The 19,270-nt window shown below is 41.5% G+C and overlaps 1 protein-coding gene across 6 annotated transcripts in view; it reads right to left on the bottom strand.

Moving 5' to 3' along the window:
• Nucleotides 1-3,488: 3,488 nt before the first annotated feature.
• Nucleotides 3,489-19,270, bottom strand: part of BPGM (bisphosphoglycerate mutase) — a 74,885-nt gene continuing 59,103 nt past the window's right edge. For 4 of the 6 annotated variants that reach the window (XM_086755938.1, XM_086755930.1, XM_086755959.1 and 1 more), the window contains one exon: nucleotides 11,915-15,053. In XM_086755938.1, coding sequence (XP_086612064.1) covers nucleotides 14,875-15,053 — 179 coding nt within the window. In that variant the 3' untranslated portion in view covers nucleotides 11,915-14,874. Of the gene's footprint in view, nucleotides 3,560-4,270; nucleotides 4,444-11,914; nucleotides 15,054-19,270 lie in introns of those variants that run through there. The other 2 variants (XR_015259606.1, XM_086755950.1) reach the window with 2 other exon arrangements.

Below are 19,270 nucleotides of genomic sequence, written 5' to 3'. Positions count from 1 at the left end.
AGCTCTGCTCCCTGCTTCTCCACCCCAGAAGGGATGGGATAATAGTGAGGCAGGGGATGCTACTGGTATTACTGCTACGGCTGGCATGGTACAGCCTCTTAGAAACCCTGCACTGCCAAACTGTAAGTTTCTTATATATAAAATATTAAAATGTGTATGCTGTTATGTATCTGCAGATATATAAATAATTATCTGTTAGCTCCTCTGGCATTTTTCATGCTTGTTCTTAGCCTAGAGGAGAAAAGAAAAAAGAACCCTTCGAGTTTTAAGAAATCCAACTCATCTCAGGTTGTTGGAGTAGGAAGATGGACAGTGTTAAAAAGCTTTTTTTCAAAAAAAAAAAAAAAGTCATTAAGTCGTTTACACTTAGAAGAACATCAAGCTACTATGTGCAAACACACCAAAACAAGCAATTTTAATGGACATAGGATTTTCAGTTACAATTACTGTCATATTGTCATATATGAGTCTATATTTATGTGTATGTGTGCACTCACATACTACAGACTAGAATTTTCATTTCCTAACTTTTCTAGCACTGAAAGTCTGGAAACATTAATCTGGGAAGAAAGCCCAGACTGTAAGCTTGCAATTGTATTATTCGTTCTCTCGGGCTTACAAATAGAGATAAGTATAACTTTTTTTCTTTTCATCATACTTTTAGGTCACTGGATGTCCTATTTAGTGGTGCTGTGCCAGTGGCAGCATTGCCACACAGATTTTCTGAACTCAAAATATCCAGAGTATTAGTGGCCCAATACTAAAGACTCACCTTGAACTTTAAGAAGTTCCTTATCAAGTCATGTCACAGATTGAAACAGGACAGTTTTGTGAATGTTAGGTAGGTATCCGCTGTCTCCCAAAACCAAAATCACTGAAGAGACATTGCTTTCAGGAACACGGGAGCTTTCATCATTTGAAATCTCTCTTACCTGTACCTACACACCAAATACAAACAGCCACTGACAAGCTCAGTAGTGTAAAGGAAGCGGCTCCAACAGGATCAATGGGATCAAGATTGAGCCTTTAATTATAGATGCATCTAATTATACTGACTGCAAGGTAATGATTGGATGCTGATGTTAATACTGTAAAATATGTTTTACAGTTACAATTACATCAATGAAAAACTTAGCACACTAATTTCCTGAGTCTGTTTTATTTACTTCAAGTAGTTTGAGCTTGAGAAACATAGCTGAAAAAGCATAACAAATACATATTTCTTGGTGGTTTGCTTAGATTTGTCATGCAGCTGAAATCTAGACACTGGTCAAATAATTCTTTATGGAGATTGGTTATAGGTCTTTCCTTTTTTACTTTAATTTCCTGTTATATTTCTATTTAGAATTTGAAATTATCTGTCCTGAGAATTTCCCTTGTGGTTGCTCCACTTTTATCAGAGAAATTCATGTGGGCATTTTCTGGAAGCTAAGTATGCAGGTCTGAACTTTTTCTCAACCATTCAGACTGCAGCTTTCAACACCAGAATTCTGTAAAATATTTAACACTGATAATGACAGAAAAGACCCCAATTCCCTCCGCCTTGACCCATCTTCCCAGCAAGACCTGCTGGAGACTATGGCAAATGAAAACCAAAGTCCTGCTGTAAAGCATTTGACTTTCTAGGAAAAAATGTGGATCTGTTTCTCTCCTGAGTCACGCTGTAATGTAATTCTTCTGACTTGTGCAATCACGGCCTGAAACCAGGAGGAGTATCATGTCCCCGAGACGTCTTTTGACACTGCGTGTTTGCCTGTGCCTACAGATGTCTCTTCAGTGTCTTTTTGGGCAGTGAGTCATGCTAGAAGTCAGCCCCGTGGCCCTGGATGGGATGGAAGAGAAGCTGTAGCCGTACCTGAGACCAAGTTTGCTAGGTCATTGTCTTTATGGACAGCAGAATCCAGCTTTGGGGCAGATCACAAAATAGAGCGTAAACGTACCCATCCATGGTTTTGTTTGTATGGTATGTGTACCACCTATCAAAACCAACTCCGCAGCTAAGAAACCAGCGCTCCTCAGACAGGGTGACGTCTCTCTGCAGATACAGGCTTCTGCAAAACAGATGCTAAATCAGATCTAGTCACACTGGAGCTCCCTGAGTCACTGGAGAGGAGCGACTACTGGGAAGCCACCATTAATCTCACCTAAATGAAATGTCTGAAATAGGCCCGCTGACTCACATCCTAAAAAGGCCTGTTACTCTCTCTTGTCAATCAGAGGAGCTAAGGGGAGAGCCTTGCTCAACCAGGGATATTTATACCACAGACGTACCAGGAGGTGAGGTAGAGCCTGTCCCATCAGTTCCCCTTCGTAAAGAAAACTGTTATCAGGAACAGGCCCTGGAATTGCTGCATCGTAACAGGTAGGAATTCTTCCTCCAGATCTAACTTTGTATCATGGTTGTTTAAATCTAACTTGAAATCAAGTCCCTGGCCACAGGCAACAGCATTACAAAGATTTATGAGAATGATCTCCGTGCCTGTTGCAGAGCTGGAAGTGGTCAGACTGGCCTATCGCAGGCTGTTTTCAGACATTCATTGACCTGTACGAAGGAACTCTTGAAGAGCTACTGGCTGGCACCTACAGCATGATTCTGCCAAATGCAACGTAAATTGCCACCGAGGACTTCTGAGCTGTATTCTCTTTACAGTTTTTACATTGTAAACGCTTATAACAGTTCTTCTAGTAAGAACAAGAGGGAGCAAAAATACAGTAAATACATATGGATTTCTTCATTGTGGCTCCTAGTTTCTCCAGCTCCTAGGGGCAGTTTGTGTTGCGCTCTGCAAATCCTGCCTCAGAAGACGACCTCCTGGAAAGGATCGCTGCCCACAGATTATAACTACACAAACAAACTGTGCTCCACACTGCAGTGCTGCAAGCAGTGGGAGAGGTCTGTCCACAGGGATCTCTACTGCCAGAACTGGGGCCCACACTGCTGCAAGAGGGAGATTATGATTTTGATAGCAGAGGTGGGAAATGCAGACAGTGGTGGTCTCCACTCTCCTGTCCTGCTCAGTACACCACAAAACTGTTTCTCGTGGCATCCACTTATTTACAGGGGCCCATACAAAACCTCTGAGTAGCAGCATGCCTGCAGACCAGGTAGCTATTGACACCATCACGGTGGCAACTGGGGGGCTGGGGCCACATGTGCGTGGGTAAAGGGCCAGGGTACTCCAACTTAAAAACAAATGAATCTTTAAGCACACGCAGAAACAAAATGCATAGAGTTGTTGCAAACAGAAGGTGGAGTATAAGTCTCCAGCTTTGTCAGAAACCTCATTTTATTACTCAGAGCTCCATTAGGTGAACGACCAGACTAGAATTTTGGATTATTCATGCTTTGCAATGTCTAGCCCTCTTCCTGTCTGTCCATCACAGCTGCTGTCTTTAGGGGCCCTCCCAGGAATGCAGAAAGAAACAAGCTCACAAGATATGAAGGTTGCATTTCAAAGTCTGCTGCTTTATTTCTCCATGCCAGGGCAGGGGGGGCGGGAAAGAGTCTGTGAAGAGTCTGGTCCTCTCCCTCTGCAGTCAGCGGGACTTCCACCATTTACTGCAAGGAAAACAAGAGTCAGGTTATAACAACCAAGGTGAACACAAGAAAAGGTGAGCGCAAAGAGCTAGATCCACTATTGTGCTTTCAGTCAGGAGCTCTGTTGTCGTCAGTGGACACATTAAACACACAAGGACTAACCACTTGTCCAGCAACTGGACCTGCAGGACAGAAGTGCTTCCTCACCTCATCCTTCCCCCCTCCAGCGTCTCAGAGAGCTGCACAAGATCACATATTCACACTCTATCCCGTCAGACAACTCTTCAAGTGACCTGGTTTTTCAGAAATGTTGAGTACAGTGGAAATCATTGTGCATAACGCTTAAAAATAGGGGCACTAGAGGCAAACCTCTTAAGCACCTTTTGAATCAAGACCAACCAACCAGGCTTTGTGAAGCCTTTTTTCTTATCTCCTTGAAAATCGAACACAAAGCTACATAAAAATGGAAAATAGATTGCACAGTATTTTGATAATCCTTAGCTTATCCTTTTGGGAGTACAGGCACATCTAATATAGCACCACTAATATTTCTGTAATCGATTTTTTCTTTCATTAACTCAACCAATTCTTCTTCCTTGCTGGCACACTACCCTTGGACCCTGAAGGAATTAACATCAAGCAGTGCTTGTAAGTAAGTATGACCCCTTTTTTTTGGGGACATCATTAACAGAAGACTTGATCCATGAGGTGATGAACAACCACAAATCTTACCAGCGGTGGTGGAGGCACAAACTGTTTGGCAAGTCATAGCAGTAAAAAAATCCTTTGTCATGTAGCACTGCTGAGCCCACGCACAACAGAAACGCACTGCAACAGCCCATCAGGTCATAGCACCCTCCTACTGCACCCAAGTGGTCCCGCAGTGCACATAGTTCCACTGCCAGCTACAAAAAAACCTGCTGTGCATGAGTAGCTGTTTGTAGGAGAGAGAGTCTCACTGCAGTAATATAAAAAGCAAAACAAGCAGAGAAAAATTAAGAGGAAAGTGGGTCACCTAATGTTTCATGTGGGTGGCTTTTTCCAGTTAAAATATTAAAATCCACATTTTCCCCAGTGCATCACAGGAATGCAGACAGGACTGTAAAATTAAAAACGTGATCCAGCTGGAAATCCATACCGCAGCACAGCATTTCTCTGGCCTTTTTGGTTACATCTCCCTCTCAGACCCATTCCACATTCTGCTTTGTCTCCTCCCATCTAGTGGGGCACACTGTTGAGGAAGATGCCATGGAGCTATGCTGCATGGGAACTGCTGAAGAAGGTATCATGTGGTTGGGTGTAGACCTTTAGGGCAGGGCCACATCAGGGGATGGGGCAGAACCACAAGCCTGCAAAGTAACCAAAGGGATCACCAAAAGCCAGATGGTGACTCCTCCTCAAACAAACATGAAGAACCATGTGAGTTCTCAGACAACTGGCATTCATTTCTTTATTGCCTAGACAGCAGCTTTCTATGGAAATGGTTTTGGCATTTGCTGGTGCTTGATTTTTCACTTATGTCCTGTTCTGAACAACAATGTCAGTATTTCAGGTAGATTCTGACCAAATCTGATTAATGCTTTCCAAGCTGAGAAGTCAGCACTAAAATGGAATTTGAGTTCTAGGATGGCAGAAGGGAAGGGCAGAGAAGCTAAATAAGCAACTACAGGAAGACAGGAGATAAAATACTTTGCAGGGGGATGGAGGGGTATCTCCTCATCTGGAAAACCCAAACAACTTAGCTCTACTGCTGATTTATTGACTATGGCAAGTGACACACATTATCAATCACTAAGTGGTGATAGTTACCTTCTGCTACTATGCTAACAAGCAAAATGGTCCACTCAAACTTGGAGCACATGCAGTAATTTCCCAGTTTGCCCTCCTGCAGATTTGCACCACAGGGAGAACTTGCATATTGTAGGCCTAATCCCAGCACATACAATTTCAGATTAGAATTGGTCAATAGCAGAAGACTAGCTATACCAGAAATTACTCAGCTTATATATAAAATGGCTTTATAGGATAAATACTTGTTCTTTTTGTTCTAAGTCTTTCTGAGGCATAAGACTTGGTCATTTCAAAGCAGCTTGATGTATCTATTAAAAGAATCCATGGCACTTTCTGGAATATTTAAAGCCAGGTTGTACTCTGGATGTAGATCTTGAGCAGTGGCCATTGTTTACCTGGTCTTCAGCAAAGCATTCAACACTGTTTCCACAGCCTTCTCCCAGACAACCTGGCAAGATGCAGATTGGATAGGTGATCTGTGAGATGAGTAGGAAATTGGCTCACAGGCTACACTTGGAGGGTGATCATCAATAGCTTTTACTCAGACTGGCAGCCTGTCACAAGTAGAGTCCCTCAGGCATCAATATCGGGCCTCATGCTGTTCTGTACCTTCATAATGATCAGGACAGTGTGACGGAAGACACCCTCACGAGGTTTGCCGAGAACATCGAACAGGGTAGTGAGGTGGACACGCCAGAAAGGACTGCCACTTTACAGAGCCCTAGACAGGCTGAAAGAGTGGGCTAGCAAAAGCTGCATGAAGTTTAACAAAGACAAGTGCAAAATCCTGGTACCACATCACCAAAGAGCCCAGTATGGGCTAGGATCAGTGTGGCTGGGGAGCTGAAAGGGACCTGGGGGAAAACAAGCTGAACATGAGTCAGCAGCGTGCTGCTGCAGCAAAGGCAAACCAGATCCTGGACTGCATCCACAAGAGCATAACTAGTGGAGATAGAGATGCAATCACCAAATTTAGTGCTTGTCAGGCCTTATCTGGAGTGCTGTGTTCATCTGCTTCTCACAATTAAAGAAAGATGCAGACAGGCTGGAGAGAGTCCCAAAGGGGACCCACAAAGATGATCAAAGGGCTGGAGAACCTGCCCTATGAAGAAAGATGGAAAAAGTTGTGTCTTTTCTCCCTGGAGAAGAGCGCGCTCAGGAGAACTTCATCACAGTATTCCACAGTACTTAAAGGGCAGCTAGAAAGAAGACAGACTCCAACTTCAGGAGGAACCACATAGAGAGGACAAGGGGCAGCAAGTGCCATTTGCACCAGGAGAGGTTTCATCTCAATACAAGAAAAATATTTTTACAGTGAGAACAATCACTGGAACAATATCCCCAGGTACATCCCCCAGAGTCCCTGTTGCTGGAGGTTTTCAAGGTACAATTGGACAGGGTGCTAGATAATCTCTCATCTAGGCTTCCTTTCCCACAAAAGATTGGACCAGATGATCTTCTGAGCTCCCTTCCAACCTGGGCTGTTCTACAATTGTATGATCTTATGACTCTTGAAGTCAAATGGAATTCTCTGTATTTCTGAAGACAATTAAGTATTAAGCTTAGCTGAACACTTTTTTCTGTTAAATTGGAATTCAGAAGAGAGAAAAGAATAACTGCAGGCATTAGTTTCTTAGTGTCTTATGTCCAAGAAATGAAAATCATGTCCATAAGGGATACTGCAAGTTACAGTGGCACTAAATTAAAAACTTGGACACACAGAAAATTCTTAAACATTGTTATAGTTATACTTGTCAGTAATTTTATTAAAACATTGATATTGAAGGTCATACACTTCCTTTTCAGAAGTAACTGCATTTACATTTTTCTGAGAGTGATATGGACCCAATATATTTTCTTTATATACCACCATCTTTAGGCATAGTCCAGCGTGAGGTGTAAAGACAGTACAAAGATGGTACACAGCTAGGGGAATCTGCCCCAATGCATAGGCAAGTGCTCTCAGAAGTGTAGAAAGATTTTCAAAAGGAGCTTCACTCACATTTAGGCACTGAAGTAAGAGCGGCATTGTAGAAGCAAACCCTGTGCTGGAACTTCCACATCCTACTGATCAAGTCCTCTTGTCATATGTTGGAGCATGTCAGCTCCTAATGAAGATGGCACAGTCATATGAGGCCACAAAGTTCTGAGGTCCCCGTTTCGCAGATGGGGAAAAAAAAAAAAGAAATAAGTGACCTGTCTGTAATGAGGTGCCTATGGCAAAACTGAATCCACAACTCCTAACTTTGAATAAGTACCGAAATCCCCAGCTTATCCTCCTAATGAATAATAATTTGCTCACAGAAATTAATTTGTTATGCTTAGAGTCATAGCTTACTGAGTCCATAACTTAAGGAAAACCAAAATGCAGAATTCCTGTGCTGCAGAAAAGTCACATTGAAAAATCACGTATTCTAGTTAATTCCCTGAAGGAAGTCTCAAAATTATTTTCAATCATCTTTCTTAATAAATAAAACCCTCACAATCATATATTCTGATACTTTTGGGAAGGTAAAAAGTAAGAGGATACTTGATGTGCCTGAAACTTCAGTTCTAAGATCTATTAAATACTCTGCTCAACTTCAAGTGCGAAATATATTTGTACTTTTCTTCAGCTAAAAATACAAACTTTGCCACCAAAACATGTTAGGGCTTCATAGGCAAATTCCAAACTTGAGCAAGATGAACCAAGCTTACAGATCAGAAGTGCTGATCTCATGTTCTACTTTACCTACTGCACTTCAGAATAGGGAATTCAAACTTACTTACCAACATGAAACCTACTTAACATTGACATGAACAAGGACATTCAGAGCATAGGACTGGTATGAAATTGTTACGATATTTTTAGAAAAGTTAGAGAAAAGAAAAATTAAAAAAATCTGTCCATTTATAGATGCATAAAAATAACAATGTGAATTTGTAATTGTTATTTGCATGTGTCTCTGCATTTAATATTGTCAGTGTATGTTGTTTAACATTAAAATGTAGGTCACCTACTATACTAAGCAGCACGTGATTGGGATCAGATCAAGCCGAGTCTGGCATCAGGGAGAAATAAAATTATGAAATGTAGCAGGGACTCTGAGAAATAAAGTTTACCTGCAAATAAGAGAAGGCATACAGTTTTAGAATGAAGAGGAACATCTGACCTTATATTACTAATAAACACTGTGTAGGTTCCTCAGTTATCCCCAGTACTGAGATGACGTGATGAAATAATAGTTCACACATCTCAGAAATCTCTTCTCAGCAGCCTGTGTGAAGGATTTACAGCTTCATGGAAGGTATTCCTAGCCGCTGGTTACAGAAGTCACTTGAGCCAACCACATGGAAGAGAAAAAACACAGAACATAAGATTTCCAGTATTGAAAGGAAGTATTTTTCATTTCAGTAGGTCTCCTAAGGCTTTCATCTGAGAAAATGAGACCTGTGAAAGTTTGTTTTGTTATTGCCTGACAAAAATTGAGTATCAGTTCCCACAATATTTCATAAAATTGACATTTCTTTGTGCATGTACTTAAAAACATTCCTTTACAGGCATGAGTTGAAGTATACAGCAAGTGCAAAAACAAAGCACCTTTGTATCACTTCAAGTATTTTTCACACTAACATGTTAGGGAAGGCAGCAATATTGGAGCTTCCAGTACAAGACTGGGAATTTGCTTTGCTAGGTTCTTTTTCTACCAGCTACAGTTACAGTCTCGTAAGTCACATCAGTCAACATTTTTCAAGATATGTGCAAGGAGGGGTTTGGACTGCCTACCTTAAAGCTCAATCTGAAAGCATGTAAAATGCTTATGAATTTCCACAACTTCTGATAGGGGATGGAGAATGTAGTCCTTTACAAAAATTGATAGAAGAGTATCTGAAATCTGATCCCTGAAACCCAATGGATCCTCCAATTTTTATTATTTTTGAAAATTTATTTGGCATCTTCTCATTACTGAGCTCCTTTTTTCATGCCACACTGACTTCCCCCCCACAGTTCCTGACAGAGTTATTAATGTACTATCAGTGATCAGGATTGTGGGCTTTTGGGGTTTTTTTTGCAGACTGGCTATTTGCAGACAGATACTTAATCTAGTCTAACGAAGCTGCTGATGCAATACAAAAATAGGACTAATTGCCAGTCTGTACAAGTGAACCTAGATGACCTTCTGCCTTTTGTTAAACTATAGGGCAGTGCTGGCAGAGATAAAACGTGCTGCCTTTCAGGAGAGGTTGATTATGCCTTGCTATCCTTATACGCACACAGGAGCGAGCGTAAAATTGTTCCCTTTTTCCCACACATGCTTACCACAATGCACTTGCTCCACCTGTTGTCCACTCGCATTTCTGCAAATCCATCTACAGTTGCAAATTCTGTAAAACCAAGAGCTTTGTCTTTAGGGACAGTCATGGATCTTTACGCCTGCTTGCTCACTCCTAGCATAGTCAGTACCACTGCCTTCCGTACAGATCCTGGAAAGCACTATCAGAAGAGTTTAGGAGCAGCTGGAGATCCACAGATCTGAACTAGAGAACTAGCTCAGCTTTAATCAGAGTACACTAGAGTTACTGAGAACCTGACAAGCATCTGTCAGGAAAGTAAGATTCACTAGGTAGTTAACTCCTCAACAAAAGTATCTCCCATTTAGATTATGTGATTAACAGCAAATGCACATTCCTTCTTTCCAGCACTTCTGCTAGGTTAGCATCAGGAACAAGGAGGAAAAATGTCTTAAACTGAAAGACACTTCCACTAAACAGATCTGGCAGCATCAGGGTCCTCCATGATATTCAGTTGTGCTGCTTGTTCCTAATAGCTAGAAATCACTGACCTGGAAGGTGGCAGCAAAGTACTGCTTGGCTCCTCCAAGGCCAACAGCAACCAAAATTTAAGCACTTGCTGTTTCTGGGCTCACACCACTTTTCTAGAAGAGAGCATTTCTCTTACCTAGTTAATATATACTAGTACTTTTCTTTCATGCAAGTGACAGACAGAAGGTTGGGAAATGTCTCCAGCTTACATGCCATGCTGAAGGGGAGCTGAAAGAGAAAAAACACAACTATTAATGAAGCGTATGTTTGCAGACACAGCATTTCTAATGCCAGGGCACCCATTAGGGCCACAACTGCTTTCTGGAGCCTGATAGAGTAATTGCAGCATCTATGTTGCTGACTCTGACAGAGCTGTGGGTCAACGCCCCCTCCTTCCAAAAACAGCAATCAGAAGTCATCTTCAGGCCACTTTATTACACCAAGCTTGACTTCACAGCACAGCAACATCCATAGCTTGCTATCTGCTGTCCTCCCATGCTCTGTTAGCATAACGTGAAGAGCAAGAACAGGGAGCCTCTTCCCTCTCTCCCCCTTCCTTCTGTAGAGTGGAGACACAATAAGGCTGCTAAATTGTGCTAGAATAGCCCCAAGAAGGCCTGGGAGCTGACTAACCAGCTAATAAGGCAGTAGGAAGGAGGAGTGCGCTATCATAGCCAGCCTACCCTCTGTGTGATGCTGGAGTCCAGTTCCCTTTTGTATTCACCAAGCCCCAGAACCTTCGGCCACGATAACACAAGGAAAAGGCAGCAACATGTGTTTGGCATAGCTCTCAAAGGAGGGTTTCTTCCCTCCAAACCCTCCTGCAGTCTCCATTTCAATTGCTAGGGTCTGTTCCTACCATAGCTCTGAGTTTTCATGAGCAGCACAGTTGTCCTTATACCTACTTTCTTTCCTGCACATGGAAGTTTAAGGCTGAGGAGAGGTTGTGACCAGCACATAAAACAGACAAGGCAATTGCCAGGTGCCATTTTTTATGAACTCTGAGAACTGGCAGCTCCAAAACAGAGTCATTGCAAACTTGTGGAGGCAGTGCTGGATTGGATTGGTATTCAACTGGCATTTAGACACTTCCATCAATACCATAGACTAAAAAGAAAACAAAAAAGCAAAGTGTAAATTTTGAAAATAGGACTAGAGACAGTCAGTCTCTCCTAAGGCTGTGCTGATCAAGTTGACCACAGCAAACTCCCTTGCACTCTAATCTTCTCCAAACAAAAAGGTGTGGAAGATTCAACACCTTTAGGTGGTCTTTTCCCAAAGTCAACAACAAAAACCAGTCCTCAGCAGCCTTGTAGTTCCTTGTACTTGTTGAGTCACAACTCTGCTTGACACCAGGGTATTCTAGAGGATGAAGGGGTTGGCTTTGTCTCCAGAAGCTACAATTTTAAATACACCATCAAAAAGTAATGTTTCCTATTTAAGAGAAAAGCAAGCATAGGAAACACTGAACATTTGTTTAGCACCATTGTTCTGGTACTAAATGTTTAATTCATTGTTCCTATGCAAATGCCCCCATAGTTTCAAACAGGTATGTATTTTTCAAACAGGTATGTATTCCCCTCCAGCCCAACTTCTTTACATGTAAATGTGAGGCAGTGTTTGCTCTACCACTATTTTTACCCAACTGACTGCATGATATGTGATCAATGACTGCTTGATGAGTTCTAGGACCCTGAAGGTCACAGTTTTATTACATATCAGCCCTAGAAAGGAAATAAAGGGAAAGGGAGTAGAAGGAAGAAAGACTGAAGCCAAGTTAAATTATATTTCAGGTGAATTTATTGAGTTACAAAGAACCTGCCAGCTCCACCATATTTACAAAGGTTTTCAAGATGTTTCTAGAGCTATTACTGCTACTGAACCACAAGTTAAAAATGCATGAACAAACCAAATCAACCACATTCATAGTGTTAACTGGAGAAACAGTGGTTACCTTAAAGGACTTTGAGGCATACTCAAACATCGGGGAAAAAATCCAACCAATCATTTCTAAAGCCACCAGCAAGATTCTAATTTCTCCCTCTAATGTAGCTGTACCTGAAGATTGGGCATCCTTATGTCACTGCTGATGAAACTGGTTTCTGTTCTTCAATATACACATTTTACGACTCAGGAATTTAATTAGAAGGCTATTCAGAAGCAAGTATTGCAAGGTGTTAAAATAATGTTAAAGAGCACAATGAAATCCACAGTTGGTTCCACTTGATACCTTTTGTGAGGTGGTATTGCTGCCAGATGTGCACGTAAAATCCTGTCATCACTTTTAGAGTCACAACCAAAGCAAATTAAGTAAAACTTCCTAGGGCATTGTCACTATTCATGTCTCAAGCAGCACTGTAGAAACAGTGCCACCTGAAAACATCACATTGCTGTTTTCTACTGTCCATGACACTTAGAAAGGCTGTTTTCAGTCAATTTCATCCATTCAGCTGCAAGAAATATTAATGCTCTCTACACTCGGTCATCCACCTTCCTGTTCATGATCATGAATTCTCTAAGAGAAGGGGAGGAGAGAGCATACCTCCCAGTTCAGCTGAGTTTGTTTCCAAGTATATTCCAGCTGCATCTCAAGTCCTGATGAAGTTCTACATTACAATACAATAATGCTAAAGGAACAGGGATGCATGCAGTTCCCACTAACAGGTGGCTCTGCTTGCCTTGTTAATAAGTCTACAGTAATTTTTACTTGATACTGGACTTCACACATTATTGAATATTTGGGGAAGAATATAATCATTTGAGTGCCAGTGGTCCTCCTCAAGGCATTGACAGGTGAACATTTGCTGAGTAACAGTCTAACTCCATAATACTGACTTGTAAAGTATCAACTAAGATTGAGTTACTTTATGCACAGAACACTAAAAGCCCAGAAAATAATAAGTCAGCATCAAATAGAGTAGCCAGGAAGCTTCTAATAGTATTTCAGAGAAACACTGAAACATCCCTGCTTTTACAAAGCAAGGGGAAACCTACCAGCTTTACATTTAAAAGAAACATGTAACTGTTCCTACTGCAAGGGCTACAAAAACAAAACCCCAGCACCATTCACACAAGAGAAACTACCATCTAGCAAGAGGTCTTTCATGGAGTATGCGCTACACTAATGCAAGCTGGCATCAGATCTGGAAAGTCAACGAGACTGTCAGAGGCACACCACACTGTCACACTGCTCTCCTCAAAGGAAAAAAAATCCTCACACAAAATGAGCTAGAGCTGCTCACTGCAAAGCAGCAGCTACTCCAGGATTTTAATAGTTTATACTATCAACAAACCAAGATAATTGTCATCAACTTCTCTTGAGATCTGTAGCTGGGCCATGTTGAGAACACATTCAGCTCAAAAAGTGCCACCTGTGTTGGTAACTGAGGCCAGAATCCAGATGCTCAGGTGTTGAGACACTAGATCAGATCTAAATTTAAGTAACAGTTTCATATTTGCAAGTAAGATTAGAGCAAGTCTTCAAAAGTCAAATTATCCTGATGCTTGTGTACATAAAGAGATCAGACTGCCACACATGCTACACTACACCCAACCACGGTGTGAGCTGTTTGAATTTAGTGCCAAACACAACAGCAAGGCCACACTCAGCAGGAATCAAGCTATGATTGTGAGGAGAGTTTTAGAGAACACTCTCAGACATAGCAGAACATCCTTCCCTACCAGCATGACAGCTGAATAAGCTGCACCCAGTAACACATCTTACATATCTTATGCACCTCTTCCAGCCCTCCAAAGAAATTGGTACAGGGAATGCCACAGTAATATTCTGTGGAACACATTTATCAAGAGATCTTTGCAACTCAGGAAAGCTTGGAGGGGGATTTCCTATATCCAGTTTTACTGAGGTAAACAAGAATTATTCTAACTTGACTAGTAGATATCAAACCTGTAGTATACATTACTTAAGTGTTTCAAAGCTATTCAGGTCACTCACTAAGAGCTAAGTGATAATTTAAACATTGAACAGGAAATCTTTGTGCTTAGTTTGTGGACTAAAGTCTGAGTTAAATCCTGTTACTGCAAGCCAGCAAAATGCAATCATGCTAGGCTTTGCAAAGATGGTGGAGGAAAAGGGATTCTTTCTAGATTCCTTGAAAACTGGAATATAGTGTAACAGAAGACAACCATGGTAACTATAACAGTCTGGACACCTCTACAAAATTATTTTCTGGACAATGAACTGGCCTTGGAAGACTCAAAATAAAGGCCAAGAGTTGTACAGCTCAAAGTGTTCTGAAAGACCAAAGGAACTTAATCTAGAACAAATTATCATGGCCATTGACACAGAAGAATGATACTGCGTAACTCTTACCTGGTGCTATTTTATCACTGAGAAAGTTTCAGTGCCTATAACAATCTGGACTTTAAGTCCAGTAAGCTGCTGCATTTTCCCTTAGCAGATCAAGACACCAATAACATATCCCTTTATTTCTATAGTGGGCCACCCTCAATTTTAGATCTGGGGCAGACTGCCCTACAAGTTTCTATTACCTGAATGATTGCCCGGTTTCTTTTTTTCAGTATCCATAACCTCATGCTCAGATCTAAATTCCAGTTTTTGAAAAGCAGAGGGTTAATCTACCAACCTGAGGCTCAACAACTGTCCCTTCCAATTACTTAGTGCTTGAAATTGAGACTTTCACACAGTGCAACCTAGCAGTCATACATAAATCATCACTTATTAACACACTTGGAAACAGCTGTGTCAGGGGGGAGGGGGTTTACTTCTCAGCAGATTTTACTTTCCCTTGATCTTCCACTTTTTTGATAGCAGCTTGGATAGCTTCTTGATCACCCAAAAACTGGTGAGGGCCCAGAGGGTGCAGGTTCTCATCAAGTTCAAGAAGTATGGGCACACCAGTGGGAAGAGTAACATTCATGATGTCCTCATCAGAGATGCCTGTGAAAGAAAAAACCACCATAGACAATTAGGAAGCTGTTCACTAGATGTAACTATCTAGCTCAGTCTTATTTCTGAAATTATGTAGTCTTAAAGCAGTCAAGGACAACATGTTCCAGCCTTCATCAACACTGTCATCTTCTCAAGGGTCAATTCCCAGGCTAGAAAGACAATTCCACAGCTCAGTTAGTGCTTTAGGAACAGTTAAAGGAGAGAATTCCCATCAAGATGAAAAGAGTTTCTTCATTTTTCAATCTACATACGCAAAATAAACAGGAAGAGATCACCCTGGAGACTACCTTTCCTTTAATACAAGACATTGAGGACAACAGGCTCTCCTCCATATCTTCCCAATTCATGAATTACAAAAGAGGATTAGAGTCCACATGTGCTACTCCACCATGAAACAACCTCTCCTAAGCAACCAATATAAGCATCCTCTTTAAAAATGCAGGATACCAAGGATACCATCTTCTTTTAGATACTCTATGCAAAGCTTCTCACAAGATGTCTTAAAAAAAATAAATGAGTATTTAACTCTTCCAGTGTAAGGTTCACTGTTTATCCACATCTGATTTCTCAAAAGCAAGTTCATAGCATCTTGCCTACAGTACTATTCTCAGAATTACAAGATACAGGATATTCATTTCCCCTTTCAAATGAAGGAGAGGAGAAGAAAAGGGAGAAAATCAACTTGTATAACTTGGAGCATTTTCCTGTATTTTTCCACTTCACTAAATGTGTGGCTGGGAAGAAAATTTATTTCACCTAGCTGTGCTTAAAGTATTCTGGGGCTCTAATCTCAATGAAATTGCTAGTTATTTTTAAAAACACATAAGTGTCCAAAGCATCCAAGTGAATTTTGAGACCAAACCTCCTACTGAAGTTTCCACACAAGGTCTAAATAATTGCATTAAGCAGCAGTGACTGCTAAGATATTATTCCTCAAAAAATTCAGGCAAAAGTAAGAGTGTCATTTGAAGTGTCAGTATTTCTTTTTTTTAGCCTTTTAGAAGCACAGAGGTCACAGTAGCAGCCTCCTGTTGTGAAGCAGGACAGCTTTGAGTAATTCATGCTTAGAAAATGCACACAATCAAGCTTCTAAAGTGATGACACCATGTAAACTAGACTAAGGTGCATGAAGAAAACATCCTCTTGAGCAGCTGACAAAACAGATGGTACTCAATCTATAGGTGCAAATTTACCAGTGATTTTCACATTAAGTAGAAAAGCAGAGCCAACACATTAACACAAAAACCCACAGAGTCAAGCCACTCAACAACAGCAAGATGACAACAAGTCAGAAAAAAACAGGACTAATCATGAGGTGAGAATCATTTTATGCCCTTGCTCAAAGACTACATAAGCATATAACTTTTGCAGTGACCTATTCTTCTCTTGATTAGGCTAAGTACTTCGTTCAGCTGTAGATTAGGTCTAAGTTTTAGAAAAGCACAGAGCAGGAGAAACAAAGCACTGCGAGAGGCTTACAGCTTGTTACATACTGAGCCATCAGTTCATTTAAAAAAGGTGATACTCTGCCAGTTTAAGCAATCCCTGTACACAAGGGATAAATAATTCACCTGTTGTAGGTAGCAGAATCACAGACCTACAGAAAAGCACTCAAGGACCATCTAAAATTTTTTAGACCACACAGAAATCAACAGGAAAAATACTGATCCCATTTTCCCAGCACAAGCACTATTCTCAAGGACTTTGGTTTGCAAAACAAGCAGCCTGAGCATTTATTTCAACGATTTTTAAACATACTGGATTTTCGCAACATATACTTGTTACCATTCCACAGAGAATCTGGCTCTAGGAAGTGTTCTGCCAACCTTTCAAATTCAGTATCCTAGACTAAACCATACGGATAATACACAAAACAGATGAAGTCATGCAGGAGAATTTAGGCAAACCACATAACATGGCCAGGATATTTAAAGGTTTCCTCTAAAGACAGATTAAACAAAACTAGCTGTAGCTACATGGATTCAGAAGTGCATTTTACTGTTTTTACAGAACACAGTGACCACACCAACGTCAACTAGTATTGATTTACAAAACAAAACAGTGCAGTCTAGGATAAACAAGCTGCAGAGCAAGTATGTTGGCTTTCTCCAAGATTCTTCCTCATATGGAAGTGCTGCCTCACAGCCAGAAGACTGGAACTGCAAGTTGAAGTCAGATGAAAATACTAAAGAAACAATAGCATCCTGTTGCTTTATTTCAGCACTGTTACTGTATTTCTATAGTATTTCTGTTCTTCAGGAAGCAAGATGCTGATCAGGCTTGTCACACAAGCTCTTCAGTTGCAGGTAAAGCACACACAGAACAATCCCCACTCAGCAGGCTAGCAGGACAGTAAAGAGATCACATCTTCCACTCCAGCCATTGCAAGTGCAAGCTAACTGCTATCCAATTACTTCATGTGCTCTAACTATAGCCAACTGACCTTTTCTTGCACTTTATCCAAGCTGGCCTGTGTCACAACCCCATCTATCTCACAAGGAAGAAGGGTGAAATCAGGGCAAGGACTCAAGTGCTGACTACAAGGTGCAATGGGAAATAAGACCTTTGAAGAAGCAACACTCTTCCCTGCAATACAATAATAAAAAGCCTAGGTCTCTGCACTGCTGAAGGGTACTGTGTTGCTGAAAGCAGTCTCTCCCCAGGAAGGTTCTTCCACAACTAAGGTCTACCAACTTAGAGCCATGAGAACCCACAGATATTACTGAAGTACTCAGGATGCCTTCCTCAGGACCCCAGATAAAAGGCTGACTGGGCATTGCTCAAGTGGACATGTCCCATGTTCTGTTACAAGCACCTGTTATACAGCTGCTACTAAGGCACAATGTTTAGCACGAAGCAGCTAGATACAAGAACATTGTAAGAATTTGGTACAGCACTTACTACAAAAATGATCTTTCAAAATCACATTCAGAGTTCTTTCCCGGCTCATTTATGCTCCATTTAACTGAACTGAGTTGGTCAAACACAGAGAGATCAGTAATATCTGTGTGCAAGCTTAAGAATTCACTTTTACCTGCTAGCTCATTAAGTGCTTTGAAATACTTGCACCCTGTGAAGTCCTACAGAGGCAAACCCCATTGGGCTTGATTTTGAGCACCTACAGCCAACTTCTACAAGGGCTGGCTCAACTTCTCCCTCCCTCTTACCTGTTCTTACCTTCTATTCTTATGGTCAGAACACAACAAAACCCAGAAGAGCTACTGAGAATAGCTACACCCCTCCTCCCCTGCATGTCAGCTACCCCTGAGGCCAGATGATTCATCCAACATGACACATATCATACACATAAATCCAGCCACAATGGGCTTGTTCTGGAACTGGTGCTTTGTAATTGAGGTCCAAAACAAGCCATAACATCCTTCACACAAGCTTAATGAAAATACTGAAGCTTTAGCCTAATGAGTTAAACATTCAGGGCCAGATTCTGCCCTCCCTGCAGGCTGGCAGAGGACCTAGCTTCAGTAGGGTAGAGGGGGGATGTGGGCATAGTGTTATAATATCACTATTAATCTTCACAGAATCTGTGCAGTTTTTAAGGAAAGGAAGATGGGTGGCCTCTAACCATGGCTGCAGCGTATTATCTACCTATGTTTCACCCTTATGTCAATCAAGACTTTATATGTCTGTATTGGGTTTGCATTGCAAGGTTTTGGTAGCAGGGAGAGCTGCAAGGTGAGAAGCTACTAGAAGCTTCCCCTATGTCCAATACAGCCAGTGCCAGCCAGACCCATCACTGGCCGAGGCCAAGCCTATCAGCAACAGCTGCAGTACCCCTGTGATAACATAATTAAGAAGTAAAAAAACAAACTTGCTATGCAGCAACAGCTAGTAGAGAGGAGTGACAACATGGGAGAGGAACAACTCTATAGACACCAAGATCTGTGAAGGAGGTGGAGGAGGTACTCCAGGGGACTGGCGCAGATTCCCCTGCAGCCCATGGTGAGGCAGGCTGTTCCTCTGCAGCCCATGGAAGTCCACAGTGGAGCAGAGATCCACCTGCAGCCCATGAAGGACCTCACACCAGAGCAGGCAGATGCCTAAAGGAGGCTGTGACTGTGGGAAGCACACACTGGAGCAGGCTGCTCAGCAGGACAAGTAGGGGAGAAAAGATGGAAAAAAGCCTCATGGGTCAAGATAAAGGCAGTTTAATAAAGCACAAGCAAGCAAAACCAAAAGATTTATTT

Source organism: Chlamydotis macqueenii, chromosome 1, assembly GCF_036417535.1.
Source record: "Chlamydotis macqueenii isolate bChlMac1 chromosome 1, bChlMac1.mat, whole genome shotgun sequence".
NCBI lineage: Eukaryota > Metazoa > Chordata > Aves > Otidiformes > Otididae > Chlamydotis > Chlamydotis macqueenii.
The sequence above is the reverse complement of the archived record's forward strand: the minus strand, read 5'-3'. Positions and strand labels throughout refer to the sequence as shown.